The sequence below is a fragment of the Gossypium hirsutum genome, chromosome A05, assembly GCF_007990345.1.
Source record: "Gossypium hirsutum isolate 1008001.06 chromosome A05, Gossypium_hirsutum_v2.1, whole genome shotgun sequence".
Lineage (NCBI taxonomy): Eukaryota > Viridiplantae > Streptophyta > Magnoliopsida > Malvales > Malvaceae > Gossypium > Gossypium hirsutum.
In genome coordinates this window covers 98568394-98582258 of record NC_053428.1, presented here as the reverse complement: position 1 = coordinate 98582258, position 13865 = coordinate 98568394, and the positions used below count along the sequence as shown (strand labels likewise).

Here is a 13865-nt window from a genome sequence, read left to right as displayed (position 1 = left end):
GACCCAAGTCATTATCATCTAACAGTTGCATCTCACAAAATTTGAACGGATTTTTAGAGATGGAAAACTTGTAAATTAATCTGAACATCGCCATTCCACAACGGATAGCTATTTTCGCACTAATCTTCCTTTTATTTTTGCTAGCTTCACATTTTTTTTGAATCGCAACCCTACTCTTTGCCGACTTTGAAATACACAACCAGCATCACCTTCTATAATTTCATCATAAAAAAGAACGTACACCAAAAATACCTCATTATTCATCTTCAACAGAATTTTTGAACTCTCCTACTAAACACAACAATTTCACCATTCTATATATGCTAAAGAACCAAGAGGTAGAACCATAAAGAGTGGCTCCACCAAAATAAAATATTAAATATTAAATTTTTATATTAAAAAAATAAAAAAATACACTCGTAATAGAATGGCTCCAACAAACAAAATATTAATTTTTAAAATCTTAAATATAATTTAAAAAAAGTTTGAATATCTTTAAAAATAATTTAAAAAATTAATAATTTAAAAAAATTATAATTATAATTTTAAAAATATTAAAAATATACATTTAAAATATTATAAAATAAATAATAAATTTGAAAGGTCATATCTTTAAAAATAATATATTTTAAATGTTTTATAATATTAAAAATTGTATTTAAAATTTTAAAAATAATATTTAATTTTTAAAAAATAATATTTAATTTTTTAAAAAAATATATTTAAAATTTTTAAAAATAATATTATAAAACATTTCAAATATACATTTCAAATTTTATAAAACCAGTAATAAATAAATAAATAAAACAAAGAAATAAAATAAATAAATAAAGGACAAATAAAAAAACTTAAAAAGTAAATAAATAAAAAACTTAAAAAGAAAAATAAAATAAAAAAGGATAAAGGATAAAGAAATAGAAAAATTAATGTGAATAAAAAAATAAAAAAATTACCTGTTTCAATAGGCAAATAGGCAGATAGGCTATTGTCTTAGAATTTGGTGACATTAATTTATTTGGCTCCACCAGAAAAAAGATAAAATTACTTAAAACCACATATTTTTAAAAATCACAGTATTTCTTTAATATTTATACAAGTGGTGCCATTCGACATGAGTCCACCAAAAAAATAATTTTTTAATGTAAATTGCTGACGTGGCATATTGATCGCACCAAACACTTTGGCTCTACCAACTTTTACGGTAGATTTTGAATTATTTTTATATTTTATCAAAAAAATTCATTTAAATAATTAATTATTTTTTGGGTTATTTTTATAAAAAATCCAAGTTACTTTCTTACAAGTTTAGAGAACGTTATCAAAAGTTCAGACCATGATCTAAAGATGGTAGTATAAAAGGAAGGTCATAGAAATCAAAAGTGTAAAACAACAAAAAATGAAAACAAATTAAGACAACAATGAGAAGTACACGAAAAACCGTCTGAAATAAAGATTCTTAACCGAATGTAAGGATCTAAAATAAAGGTCTTATTTTGACCTCGACTCAAGTCATCGGTGAATATAATGTTACGAAAAAAATTTCCAAGGACACAAAACAACAAAAAAAGAAAGAAAAGAAAAAAATGTAAAAACATCGACTAAAGTTTCAAACATCTAAAGAACAGCCATAATCTAAAACAACAAATCAAATCTGTAGTGGGTGGCCCTGAACTCCTGGTTCCTCCTTGCTTCAAGGGCTCTAAAATCAAGGGCTGAAATCCTTGAGAAATAACTTTGAGGAAGCAAAAATTAGAGAAACAAGGAGAACCTCGAGAAAGGAATTAAGAACAATGGAGGGAAGGAAGAAAAATGAGCAAGAAAACTCAAAACCATAGAAAGGGAGGAAATACTAGGATTTGAAAAGTGTAATAAAATGAATTTTGACATATTGTTAATTCGTGTTGAGTACAAAAAAAAAAAAACTCGTGATAGAATGTGTTGAAAGATGCAAGTTTGAATAATTGTACTTGCAAGGATTATTTGTTGTTTCACAAGAATTCTTGTACTCTGCAGGCAGAAGGAATATTTACAGAACTGAGATGATTTGAGCAAAAACTAGCTAATGTGAGTCAATATCTTCAAGTTTTGTTTGGGCGTGTAGACTGGATCACCAAAATAACTAATCGGTGCCAAAATAGCGATCCCCGAACTCCCCCATGCCTGGAATCACCCCGTAATTCTTATCTAGCGATGAATCTATCTCGGATGTCACTATTTTTAGCTTTGGGAATTTCCTACACACTGCATGAATTCCTTCCGGTGCCTGCAGTTTCACAATACTCATCTTATGACACGTGAATTTGGGAATAGCTGAGAAACAGCAGGTGGCTGAACTTACTGATATAAGATTAAGAAAGATGATGCTGGTTTCTGGGACGCCTTTACTAAGAAGCAGAGATATAGCCTTGATTGCCGAGTTTCCTAACCATGCATACATTTGAGAAAGGTCATCATAGATTTAGAACAACGATGATATAAGTTCATGTTGTCAAACCTGAAGCTAGAACAGGATCTAGTAACAACACATGGCGGCTTGAGATGTCTGCTGGTAGCTTCTCATAAATTAACTGCAGTAAATGTTATTAGTTAAATGAGAACTTGGGTGTGTGCCTGCATGCCTGTATGGCAGAAAGATTCTTTGAACATTGGTTTTTCCAACCTACCTGCCGCCCATTTTTTCCATCTCCATGGATGAGAATTTTACCAATTTTGATTCCCTTGCAGCATGCTCTTAGTGCATTCTCCATGCTTTCTCCACTGGCATCAACAAAGTCTCGTTTATCAGCAACTTTGTTTTTATTTATATACACACATATAAAATTCTTCTTAATTAACAGTTTGGTTTGAACTTTGATTTGACTCTTGAATTTGGTTTGACTTTTCCATAAAACAAAGCGCATCTTTTATTTTCTAAAAGGTTCCATTATGAATCTTTATTTTACTGTTTTACCCACGAGCAAATAATAATACATTAACAACGCAGTTAAACTAATCATAAATAGTGATAATGAATACTCTGACATCTATTCTAGTACTTTGACACTCAAGATCATAGTCAATCATTTAAAAGTAGTGCTTTGTAACAGAGGGAATCAGATTCCCCAAGAATGTTGTTATGAAAAAAAAGATAAGAGCATCTTTTTTTTAAGAAGTCCAAATTGCAAATGAAAAAATCGGATCATCTTTTTAAGAACTCCTTTGAGAAAGTTTCAAGTGGTATATCATTCTTTCGAATTTTCAAGTTTTTCTTATGATATTTCAACTAGTATTGCATTACCTGGTTGGTTTTCAATAAGAGTTCTAATATAGCCCAATTGTTTTGTATGGTATGAAGACTTAGATTTGTCGAATTGTTTTGTTCTACTATCATTTTATTATTCTTTTGAGGAAATTTGTTCTCCTATATCAGGAGCACACAAAGGGGTCGCAATCTAGGTATAAAAAGGAAGGTTGCAAAACTTATGAGGTTGATAAAAATGATTATACGAACCAACTTACTTAAAATTTAGACGATGAGTTTGAGACTTGGTTGTTTAGTGAATCCATAAATGATTGAGACGACTAAGCATAGAGAGAACAATTATGGCCTGAAAAGAGAACAAAAGAAAATATGGATAATTGGTTATTCACCCACCTTCTAATAACGGAGACCCCACATAACCTTTTACAGAACACAACTCCAGAATACACAGAACCTGCAAGCAAGAAATGAGAGAGAAAAAGATAATTAACAAATCATCAAAGAATTTCTAAGTGCATATGGCATGAAACTAAAAGGAATAGCATGATGAGTGGCTATCTTGTGGGAAAGACGAACAAAAAATATAATTGCTGAAGAGTTACCTGTTGGAGTAATAATCTGTTTCTCAGTGAAAGGAAGGTGCCCGAGACCATGCTCCACAACCTGAAACATGGAATTTTATACCATTCTATATCATTCTGATTGTTTTTGACTTAAATTTCCTATTCATTTAAGCTTCATTACCAAGCGAATCAATCGATCTGAATAGAATACAAAGTCATGCTTTGTTGTTTTGACATCACGGACAAGGGTGTGCATTCCCCGAATCTGAACACCATGCCAAAACATCATTCAACCCACCAGAGAATTCAGACACAAGAGCAAGTTAATAAAATAATTACTACATAAATAAATGCTACCTGAAATGTTGAAAATATAACATTGATATTTGGATATATTTTGCATAGATCATGCTGGCCAAGCTTGGTAAGAATATGTTGTACTATTAAATCAATGGCGACATCATTATCTCCTCCTCTAGGGATGATTATGTCTGCAAACTTCTTCGATGTTAGTATGAATTCTTCGAAACTTGGCTTTACAAATCTCGAGTACTGCAAAATTGATACAAAGATTTGTAAGAAAAACCTAAACATTTATTGCATGCCCACGTTGTAATAATTTGTATTATGCTTACATCTAACACTATTTAAACATGGAAAATAAAAACATGAACATGACACACATAAACATATATTACCAGCTTTGCGTACCAATGTAGTAATTAATGAGATAAACAAGTACTAGAACTAGTACTAACTTGATCGAGAACATTCTGAATGTTCCTCCCTCTTTCCACTGTATCCCTTTGAATTCTTCTTGCAAGCCGCACATCGGAATCTGTTAGCCATTATCATTGATAAATGAATTCTATGCTATGTTTGACTTGAATGACATTCAAGCACCTATCTCTTTTTCTACTTTTTAAATATTAGGGTATCTGATTGTGATAACATTTATTACATAACAATGCAACCAAAATCGTATTTAAAGCCCTTAATACCAGTGATTACTTAACCAGCAAAGCAAGTAAGCAAAAACAGCAGGAAAAACGGATAAACCTATATCAACAAAGATCTTCATGTTCATAAGATTGCGAACGTGGAAATCATGGAGAACGAGAATTCCTTCTAAAATGATAACATCCGCCGGATTAACCTACATTAACACAAAATTTAATTTGTCAGACATTTCTGATTTAATTTCAACAAAATCAAAATTATTTGAAAAGAAATATTTAAATTTACCAGACGTGACGGTTCAATACTTTTATGACTCTTGAAATCATAGCTAGGAATGTTAACTGGATGTCCCCGTCTTAATTTCTCCATACATGAAAGCAAAAGCTCAGTATTAAAAGCAGCTGCAAAAGAAAATAATAATGTTTTAAAAAATATTTATTAGAAAAAGATTAATAATTGAAGAAGTTTGATTTGAACGCTTTACCAGGATGATCGAAATTGTATTCGTGAACGTTCACTAATTGATCATCGTTGAGTGAGCGATAAAACGAATCCTAAGTTTTTGAAAAAATATATAATAAAAAACCGGAAGAGAACATAATAATAACAGAAGAATAGAGATTAAAAGATTTACTTGATTAACAAGAACAACACGTTGATCGTGAAGCTGTGAAATGATCTGGTTGCAAACTGTCGTTTTGCCAGATGCCGTTCCTCCTGCAACTCCTGGATCAAAAAAATTAAAAATAAATAAAAATAAATTAAAGAAACAAAATAGAATTTATGGAAAAAATGAAAAGAGATGGAACCGATTATGAATGGTTGCTTATTTTTTGGACAATCAAATCCGCCGTTAGATTCGACTGAAATATGATCATTGAATCCACTTCTCAATGCAGCAGGCTCCATTATTAATCGAAAAACGATGAAGTTGAATATTAAAGTATCTTAAAAATTGAAAAAAAAAACGATTTTTTGAAGCTTGCATTTATTTGTTCCTTTTTTATGCTGCTTGTGTGAAGGAAGCGAGCGAATTACGCGGGAACTAGCTTACGTGGCGCTTTTGTTTTAGTTTGATTTCCACTTGCAACTGGGCTTCCTAATCGTTTTTTCTACTAAATAAAAATTAAATAAAGATTTACTTCACAACTAAGTTAAATTAAAGTATGATATTAACATAATTCGTACTTGCTTAAATTCATTTCAGTTTAAAATATAAGTTTAAAAGTTTTCTTAAATTTGTTCATATTTATAAAAAATTAACCCAAATTGATTTCAAATCTGCTCATATTATTTTAATATTTAATAATTTTATACATTTTTTATTTATTAAAAATTTTTATATAATCATCTTAACATTATTTTAATATTTATATTAGAATAGCATTATATATTTAGTATCTGCTTATTTTTTTAATGTATTTTAAATTACATAATATATAAAAATAACATAATATAAAATATTATAAATTTAAAAACAAATTGAGCCGAGCTAAACTCAAACTTTGAATGCTCAAGCGCAAGTCAAGCACATATTTTAAACAATCTAACTTTTTTACTCAAGCTTATTTTTCAAAAATCATCCCAAACTTTTAGACCCAGACAGATAACTCAACCCATAAATAAGTATACTTGCAACCATCTTAAATTTAAAAATAAAACTAGATGCAGCTCCATTTGAATTTGGAATAGAACATCTTAACTATTTCAGCTCGAATATGCTTTTGGGTTACACCTTTAGGACAAGGTTCAGACATGTACTTAATGCACAAAGAAAATTGGGACTTTAAAACAGGTTTTTCAAGGGGGAATAAATTGTTTACAAATACATATGAAAACAAGAACAATATACGAAAGTGATTTTAGGTACTTTCAACAAATACATCCCATTGAGTGCAAAACAAATGTCTAAGGCTGAGCTTCGCTCTTTCTTTTCTTCATGGATTGCCGCTGTTTGCAGCAACCAGCAGGCATTATATCATTCTATAGTTTGCACATTCAACGTGATGCCAATTACTCTTGAGCTTTGGTCCTGTTATTATCTACAAAGAAAACAAAGTTTTAATCTCAAATGTATAACAAACCTAGTCATATATGTTACTTTCACTTGAATGCGAGTGTCATAACCCACATGCTCAATATGCATGGTTTTTTTTTGGGGGATCATATCCTGATAAGCCTATCTGAATGTCAAATCAAGGTATTTTTAAAAATAAAAAGAATCGGAGAAACATAGATGGCTAAAACATTCAAGAGCACAAACAAAAGAAACAAAATCTGCTCCAAAGAATAGCTGAAGCCTAATTGCATTTGGTTATGATGTGTATCTTATAATTTAGCAGCTTCACGTGGAAGAGAGAGTCAAGAAGACGAGTAGCATTCGAAACAATCAGCAAATGCAGAGATCTAAGCATGTAGACCAATCAAGGAATGATACTAAGTTAAGAAAAAACCTGAGAGAGAAAGTACATTCACATTGTCATAAACCCATCAGTCCACAACTTCTTTCTCGCTATTAACACTCGTTCTTCACCACCAGTGAGAGCATCAGTTCTGGGTTCAACCTCAGATAACCAGCCATCCCACCGCAATGCAGTGATAAATTTCTGGATGTAATTTATCACTGAGTGTTTATCTCTTATAATGACAAACCCATCAGGACGAAGTATCCTATCCATTTCAATCAGGAAGTCCTCTGGACTACAACCGCGCTCCTTAATCTCCGAAAACACCGCCCAAGCATGAAGAAGATCATATGTACGTGGGTATGTAGAAAATGCTTCGCACCTACAAAACCAAAGGTGAAAGCAATTAAGCCAAAAAAGAAGAAATGGCATATCTGATTATCAGAATGATATGAAAAAAAAAAAAAAAAGGGTCAAGGATGTATATGTACAAAAAGTGAAGGCATACCAATCATGAACTGTTCCAATCAAGCCTCGGTCATAAATAATTTTCAATCTTGCAGACATTTTGACAGAAGCCACATTCATTACCCAAACATCCTTATCTTTGAGTGCAGTAGCAAACCCTCCAAGGTTCGAGTTCATATCCATGACATTTCTGATGGAATTCTTCTGTATAACAGATTTCATCTGTTTCCAATACTCAATCACTCTAAAATGCCATATTTTCTGCATCATAAGAAATATCATAGACATCAAAACTTAAGACTTTATATGGGAAACCAACCAATAAATCAAGATCAAGAAAGCATGGCAGAAGTAAATCACTTGGGACTCTATTGTGATCTCAGAAACTTACAGTATCTTCATGGAATTCCTCAGAGCTAACACCAATTTCTTCAAGGCGAGGTGGCGCTGCAGTAAGCCTCTGTGGCCAAGGAAGTAGTCCACTCCATCTTTCTTTGTGCACCCCTGTAGCATCAAGCAACAACCGAGTTAACACTTGCGAAGTAGTTCAGACCCTATTTCCAATTTTTAATAACAATAGACCAGTATCTTCAAGTTGATAGAGAAACATTCACAATGACATTACAAGTAATGAATTATGCAGTTTTACAACAAGGAAGCAATCACAACTTTAAATCCCATCAACATACACATGGTACTTCTACTTACTTGCAGAGTACGGGGTGATGCAAGCCTTCATAGACACATTCCAACTTGCATCTTGGTCATCACTGGAATTGCACAAAGGAGGCAGAGTCCCAGGATCTCTCTTCAAGTAACAGCTATTGCTCAGAGGCTTAGACCACATCACAGTTTGGCCTCTCTTTGCAACAACTTTCCAGCACATTCTTTTCAAAAGGCTGTACATAGCATTCCAGATCTTTCTATTTTCTGGATCTTGTTCATAGGCTTCAGGAGAAGAATATGCAAAGTACCCTCCAGGTCTCAGTAATCTATCGAGTTCCAATAGGAGAATCCCATCTCTCTGAAGCCAGTCAATTCGGCATCGTGAACAATGAGCTAACTCAAATGATCTGCTTGGATAAGGAAGCCTTTTTGTTCCCAACACACCAAGTGTTGAAGGGATACCCCTTTCCAGTGCAAATTGTATTTGATTCTCATGCACATCATTAGGTGCAAGGGACATGGCTATGATATCATGGTGTAGGAGATAGGCTCCAAAACTTGCAACTCCACATCCCACATCAAGAACATTTCGGATATGTCCACCATTGTTCAGTTTATCACCAGGAAATTTTAGCATCTATATAAATATAACGACTCAACATCAAGCTCAACAAAAATAAACTTCTAAGAAAAACAAAAGAAAAAAAGTTGCAGTTATTTGGCTCTTGCAAATAACAAAAGGATCATTAGCACAATAAGTAAGATTTACCTGAGCAAGACCAACAATATACTTATCAGCACCATAATGAAAATGGGTTCCACCACCAGGGAACTTTATCTTTTCCCCATCAACAACCATCCAATGCTGATCTGATTTCTCTTCCGCAAGATGCGTATGGGGTATATTGGCTTTCCAGACTTCATCTCTACTTGCAGGCCATCTTATAGGAATCTGAAATTCTAATAACAATTTCGTTGGTATCAAAACTAACTGAAACTATAAAGATTTTAACTATTAACTTAAGCAAAAAGGAACATCACTGACCTTGTAACCTTTTGGCGGTGGAATTAAGCAATTGTAACGTCGTTCTGGTGGCGGACAATGACGCTCATAGTGCTCCATTACTGTTAAATTAGGCTTTAGTTTCAACTGATATATAAGGTTCCTATCCAAGCAGGGTATCAACTCTGAATATTTCATGTCACATATCTGAAAAAACTCATAAAACACCATTACTTAGCTAAACTAAAAACAAAATCCAGAATAAACTTAACGACAGTTAAGAAGACTCAAAAGTAAGAGATTTTAGAGAAGCACGAAAAAAAAAAAGCAAATGAAAAGAACAATTTTTAGTAAATATTTTGATGGAAAAAAAAGGAAAAGAAAACTTGATCTAATAAAAATGAAATACTTACAGGGATGCTCTTAGGAACTTCAAGGTAGTATCCTTGCTCGTCAAGCAAATCAACCAAATCTCGGTTCCTTGAAAACCCACCAAAAACTGGGTCCGATCCATCCAGCCGAGAATCTGTGTCGTCATATCTCCTCGACCCCGGAGCAACTGAAGATCCATAGTACAAACAAACCAACCCCAGAACCCCGATTAACCCGATTAAAAGATAAGTTAACAGCCTTGTAGTATGAATTTGCTCATTCTTTTGCTTCATTTTGGGATCAGAAAATCCCAAAGCCTAAAACCCTAAAAATAATTTCTCTGGTTCTTTTTTTGTGTCAAAATGAGAGTGAGAGAGGGCTTAACAAAAGCGCTCCCTAGATTTAGCTGAGCTGATTTTTCGCTGGATTGAATTTAAGAGAAAAATAATAGATAATACGTTGATTCTTTTTTCTTTTTTACTTGGGCTCAAATTCTCCTATCCGCTATTCTACAGATTTCATTCCTCAATTTTTATCTTTTTAAATTTTAAAAACGTTTAACTTTATTAGGTTTTTCCCAAAAAATATTGTACGGTTAAATTTTAGTGTTAAATACTCACCAAGCTTGCATTTGTTGGGTGATTAGGAGCCTAGCCTTGCAATGTATTAAGGCTAAATTACTCCACAGGTTATCCAACTGTAGATCTATTTTTTTAATCATTTAATTATAATTTTTTTAAAATTAATCACTTAATTAATTGATTTTGTTTTTAATCTTTTTCAGTTAAGGGTGAAGTAAAAATTTAAAAATTGATATAATAATAAATTTCTCTTTAATTTTTATATTTTATTTTAATTTAGTTATAATTTCAAAAAATTTACTCTCAACATTAAAAAATATCTCTATCTAATCCTAATTCTAAAATTTTCAAAAAAATATATTTAAAAATACATAAAAAATTTACATTGCATTTTTATATAAAATAATAAGTTAATTTGATTTTTATTTATTCTTTTTCTAACATTATACAAATGACCTTTTTAACTCCTTTTCTTTTTTTCCAGAAAACGCTAGAACTCCCTACAGTTCTCTCGTTAGCGTTATTGTTGTTATCGTCGTTCAGTGTGCCACCACTGATGTTGGCACTGTCACCGGTTAGGAAGGCGTCGACCTTCTCTCCCTCTCCCTGAAGCTTGGAAATGGTATGGTGATGATGCTCATGAAGGATAATGAAAACAAGAATGATTTTCTTTTCTGCTTTTTCTTCAATTCAGAATATATCATTATTTATTTTTCTAGGATTGGTTTGTTGTTCATCTTCATGGACTTTTTCGACTTCATATTGCGATTTAAAGGTTATTTCTCGGTTTGGTATGTTTTAACTTTCTTGAACAGTGAACACCCATTTTTACTGCTCTATTTCCATCACTTTCTCTGTTTATTTTGCATTAAAATTGCTTCTTGTTTCAATTTAGAATATTACATTATTTTTTGGGTTTGGTTTGATGATCATTCTCCTGGGTTTTTTTTTTCCACTTCAAATTGCAATTTTAAGTTTTTTTCTTTTTTGGGTTTGGTTTGCTTTAACTCTCTTGAGCACTAAATACATCAATAGCAGTTTCTGCATATGGTGTTCATGTGCACTTAAGATTGCAATTTAAATTTTTTTCTTTTATTTTATTAGGTGTCTGGGTTTTTTACCCCAATATTATTATAAAAAAAATACTTGAAAATGAGTTGTTAACCAGATTAATTATGAAAATGGTATATTTTTTTAAGTCGCGCCTATCAAATAATAGGCGTAACTTATTTTTTTAATATTAAATTTTTTTGTTTAAAAATTATTATTATTTTAATATTTATATTAATATATGTGTAAAAATACGAATTTTATACAGGTAAAAAAACACCCGAAACGGGTCGAGCCTGTCAGGTAGGCACGACTAGCCGCGTCTGACAGGTAGGCGCAACCCCCCCCACCTGCTCCTGCTGCTGCCGCTGCTTTTGGCTGCTACTGTCGTTGCTTTTGCTGCCCTGCATGTTGCCCATATTTTCTTCATGCATGAGTCATATCACTCATGGAAAAAAAAACTTTATGGGGACCTTAAATCTATATATATAGAGTGAATCTACTAATACATATTTTATCCGGATAAAGTATGCATTATTAAAATTAAATTAAAATATTAAATAAGAAATAAAATTATAAAACAATATATTATTTAGAAAATAACTATTATTGTAATGAGATACATGTTTTATTAGGTATAAGTATTTAAATTTTTGTTTTTGTAATGTGATACATGCGTAAATATCTATATATATATAATCATATTAGTGAATCTGCTAATACATACTTTATCCGGATAAAGTATGCATTATTAAAATAACTAGTTGAGCCTGTCAGATAGGCGCAACATATATGTATGTTCCCGTACATATACTTGGGTTCTATACTAACCCGAAAAAAAATATAATAATAATTTTTTAAACGAAAAAAATTTAATATTAAAAAAATAGGTTGTGCCTGTCAGGTAGGCTCGACCTAAAAAAATATACCATTTTCGTAATTAATCTGGCTGACAATCCATTTTCATGTATAATATTTTTTATAATATTGGAGTAAAAAACCCGTTTAGTCTGTTTTGTTGTCTTAAATAGTGAATATCGAACATCAGAAGAGGTTGTAGGAGGTTTTCGGGTAATTATATATATATATTTAAAACTAGGATCAAATTGAAATTATTTGTGATATTGAAGGTTAATTTTTAAAATTATGATTAAATCAACACAATATATATAAATGTTGAATATTAAAATTGTTATTGTACTAATTTTTAAGTTATCACATCACCTTCTTGTTAACCTCAACAAAGAAAGATAAAAAAATCTAATTAGTTAAGTAATTAAAATAGAAACGAGCCCATAGTTGAGTTACTTATGGTATAATTTACCCAAATATTATTGACCTTTATCTTTTAAAGAAAAATATTTACCTTGTATATTTTTTTAGTATTGATTTAATATTATTTCTAAGAAATACTTTCGAAATAAAAATATTATTAAATAAAAAATATTTTTGAGAAAAAAATATTTTATAAAATTATTTTTTAGTCAAAAACAAAAAATTTAATTTTAAATTTTACTCAAAAATATTTTTTGACTCAAGAAATACTTTCTTAGAAGTAATACTAAATTTTTGAATTTAACCCAAATTGTTGACGAGTGGAATACGTCTTAACTGACACCATTATAGGTTGCCAAAACAATCTCTATTCCATGCAACTTTGATCGGCTGAACGGGGGAGAGTTAGTGCTAAACATTTTGGTAGTACTGACAAAAGAAAAGAAAGAATAAAGAGAGGAGACAGAGCAAAGAAGTTAGAGAAAATTTGGCTAACAATTGGCCAAGCTAGTAACGTAAAAAAGGGAGGCTAAATCGTGACCCACAAGTGATTAATCCCTTAGAATACCATTACAATTTGAGTGAGGAAGGTGTGCCTAGCTCATTCAATTTTTTACTATCAAAAGGGAGAAGAGAAATTGAAAGGCATCCATATTCTGTCACTATGAGATACTACCTTTTTTTTTTCTTGAAAATCTAATTCTTAATTTGATGAAGTTTAGCATTAAACTCATGTTTAATGCTGTTACTGAAGGAGAGAGTATCAATTAAAGAATTTGGAGTTGGGAGACGTTAAAAGAGGAAGTAAAAGACCGGTTAGTTAATTGTAAATTGTGCAAGTATTACCAAAAGAATAGTCTTATATATTAAAGAGAAATTATAACCAATTGCAAGAGTGTAATCTTATAGTGTTTTTATGGTGTTTGTCATTACCGACCCGTTACTCAAGATACCTGATTGGGATCGACTCGATCTGATAGCAATGGCCTCCATAGTTCGCTTACATGGGTTCGCACATGTTAGGTTCACATCGTCATCATGGGTTTGCATCACTATGCAAGTGAACTCATATTGAGGAAACATGTGTTAATCTTAAAATAGGGTACATGTTGGTATGCATGGGACTTACGTAGGACGTCACATCTAGGAATCATATCATATAAATAGGAAAATTAGGCTCCCTTAGAGACAGACACACAAAAATACTCAACAATTTGGTGCGGTGAACATGGACAGACTTTGACCATCAAAAAATAAAAAAACCAAATGACTCACCCTAAC

The 13865-nt window shown here is 31.5% G+C and overlaps 2 protein-coding genes across 3 annotated transcripts; both read right to left on the bottom strand.

The window, feature by feature from the left end:
• Positions 1-1936: 1936 nt before the first annotated feature.
• Positions 1937-5716, bottom strand: LOC107896206 (uridine kinase-like protein 5). Its single transcript, XM_016821307.2, has 14 exons — positions 5574-5716; positions 5399-5490; positions 5249-5318; positions 5050-5165; positions 4864-4960; positions 4563-4642; positions 4162-4356; positions 3986-4069; positions 3844-3904; positions 3635-3695; positions 2664-2757; positions 2495-2567; positions 2339-2421; positions 1937-2263 (listed from the first exon to the last, which is right to left on the bottom strand). The coding sequence occupies exons 1-14, from the start codon at positions 5671-5673 to the stop codon at positions 2120-2122; spliced, it is 1350 nt and encodes a 449-aa protein (XP_016676796.1). The 5' UTR covers positions 5674-5716; the 3' UTR covers positions 1937-2119.
• Positions 5717-6440: 724 nt separating this feature from the next.
• On the bottom strand, positions 6441-10210 carry LOC107897895 (probable methyltransferase PMT9). 2 transcript variants are annotated; one of them, XM_016823489.2, is made up of 8 exons: positions 9720-10210; positions 9349-9513; positions 9073-9255; positions 8346-8940; positions 8029-8141; positions 7678-7898; positions 7240-7551; positions 6441-6806 (listed from the first exon to the last, which is right to left on the bottom strand). In XM_016823489.2, the coding sequence occupies exons 1-8, from the start codon at positions 9969-9971 to the stop codon at positions 6803-6805; spliced, it is 1845 nt and encodes a 614-aa protein (XP_016678978.1). In that variant the 5' UTR covers positions 9972-10210; the 3' UTR covers positions 6441-6802. The 2 variants fall into 2 exon arrangements, with proteins under 2 accessions (XP_016678978.1, XP_040970156.1); XM_041114222.1 differs by having other exon boundaries at positions 9349-9428; positions 9720-9941.
• Positions 10211-13865: the final 3655 nt, after the last annotated feature.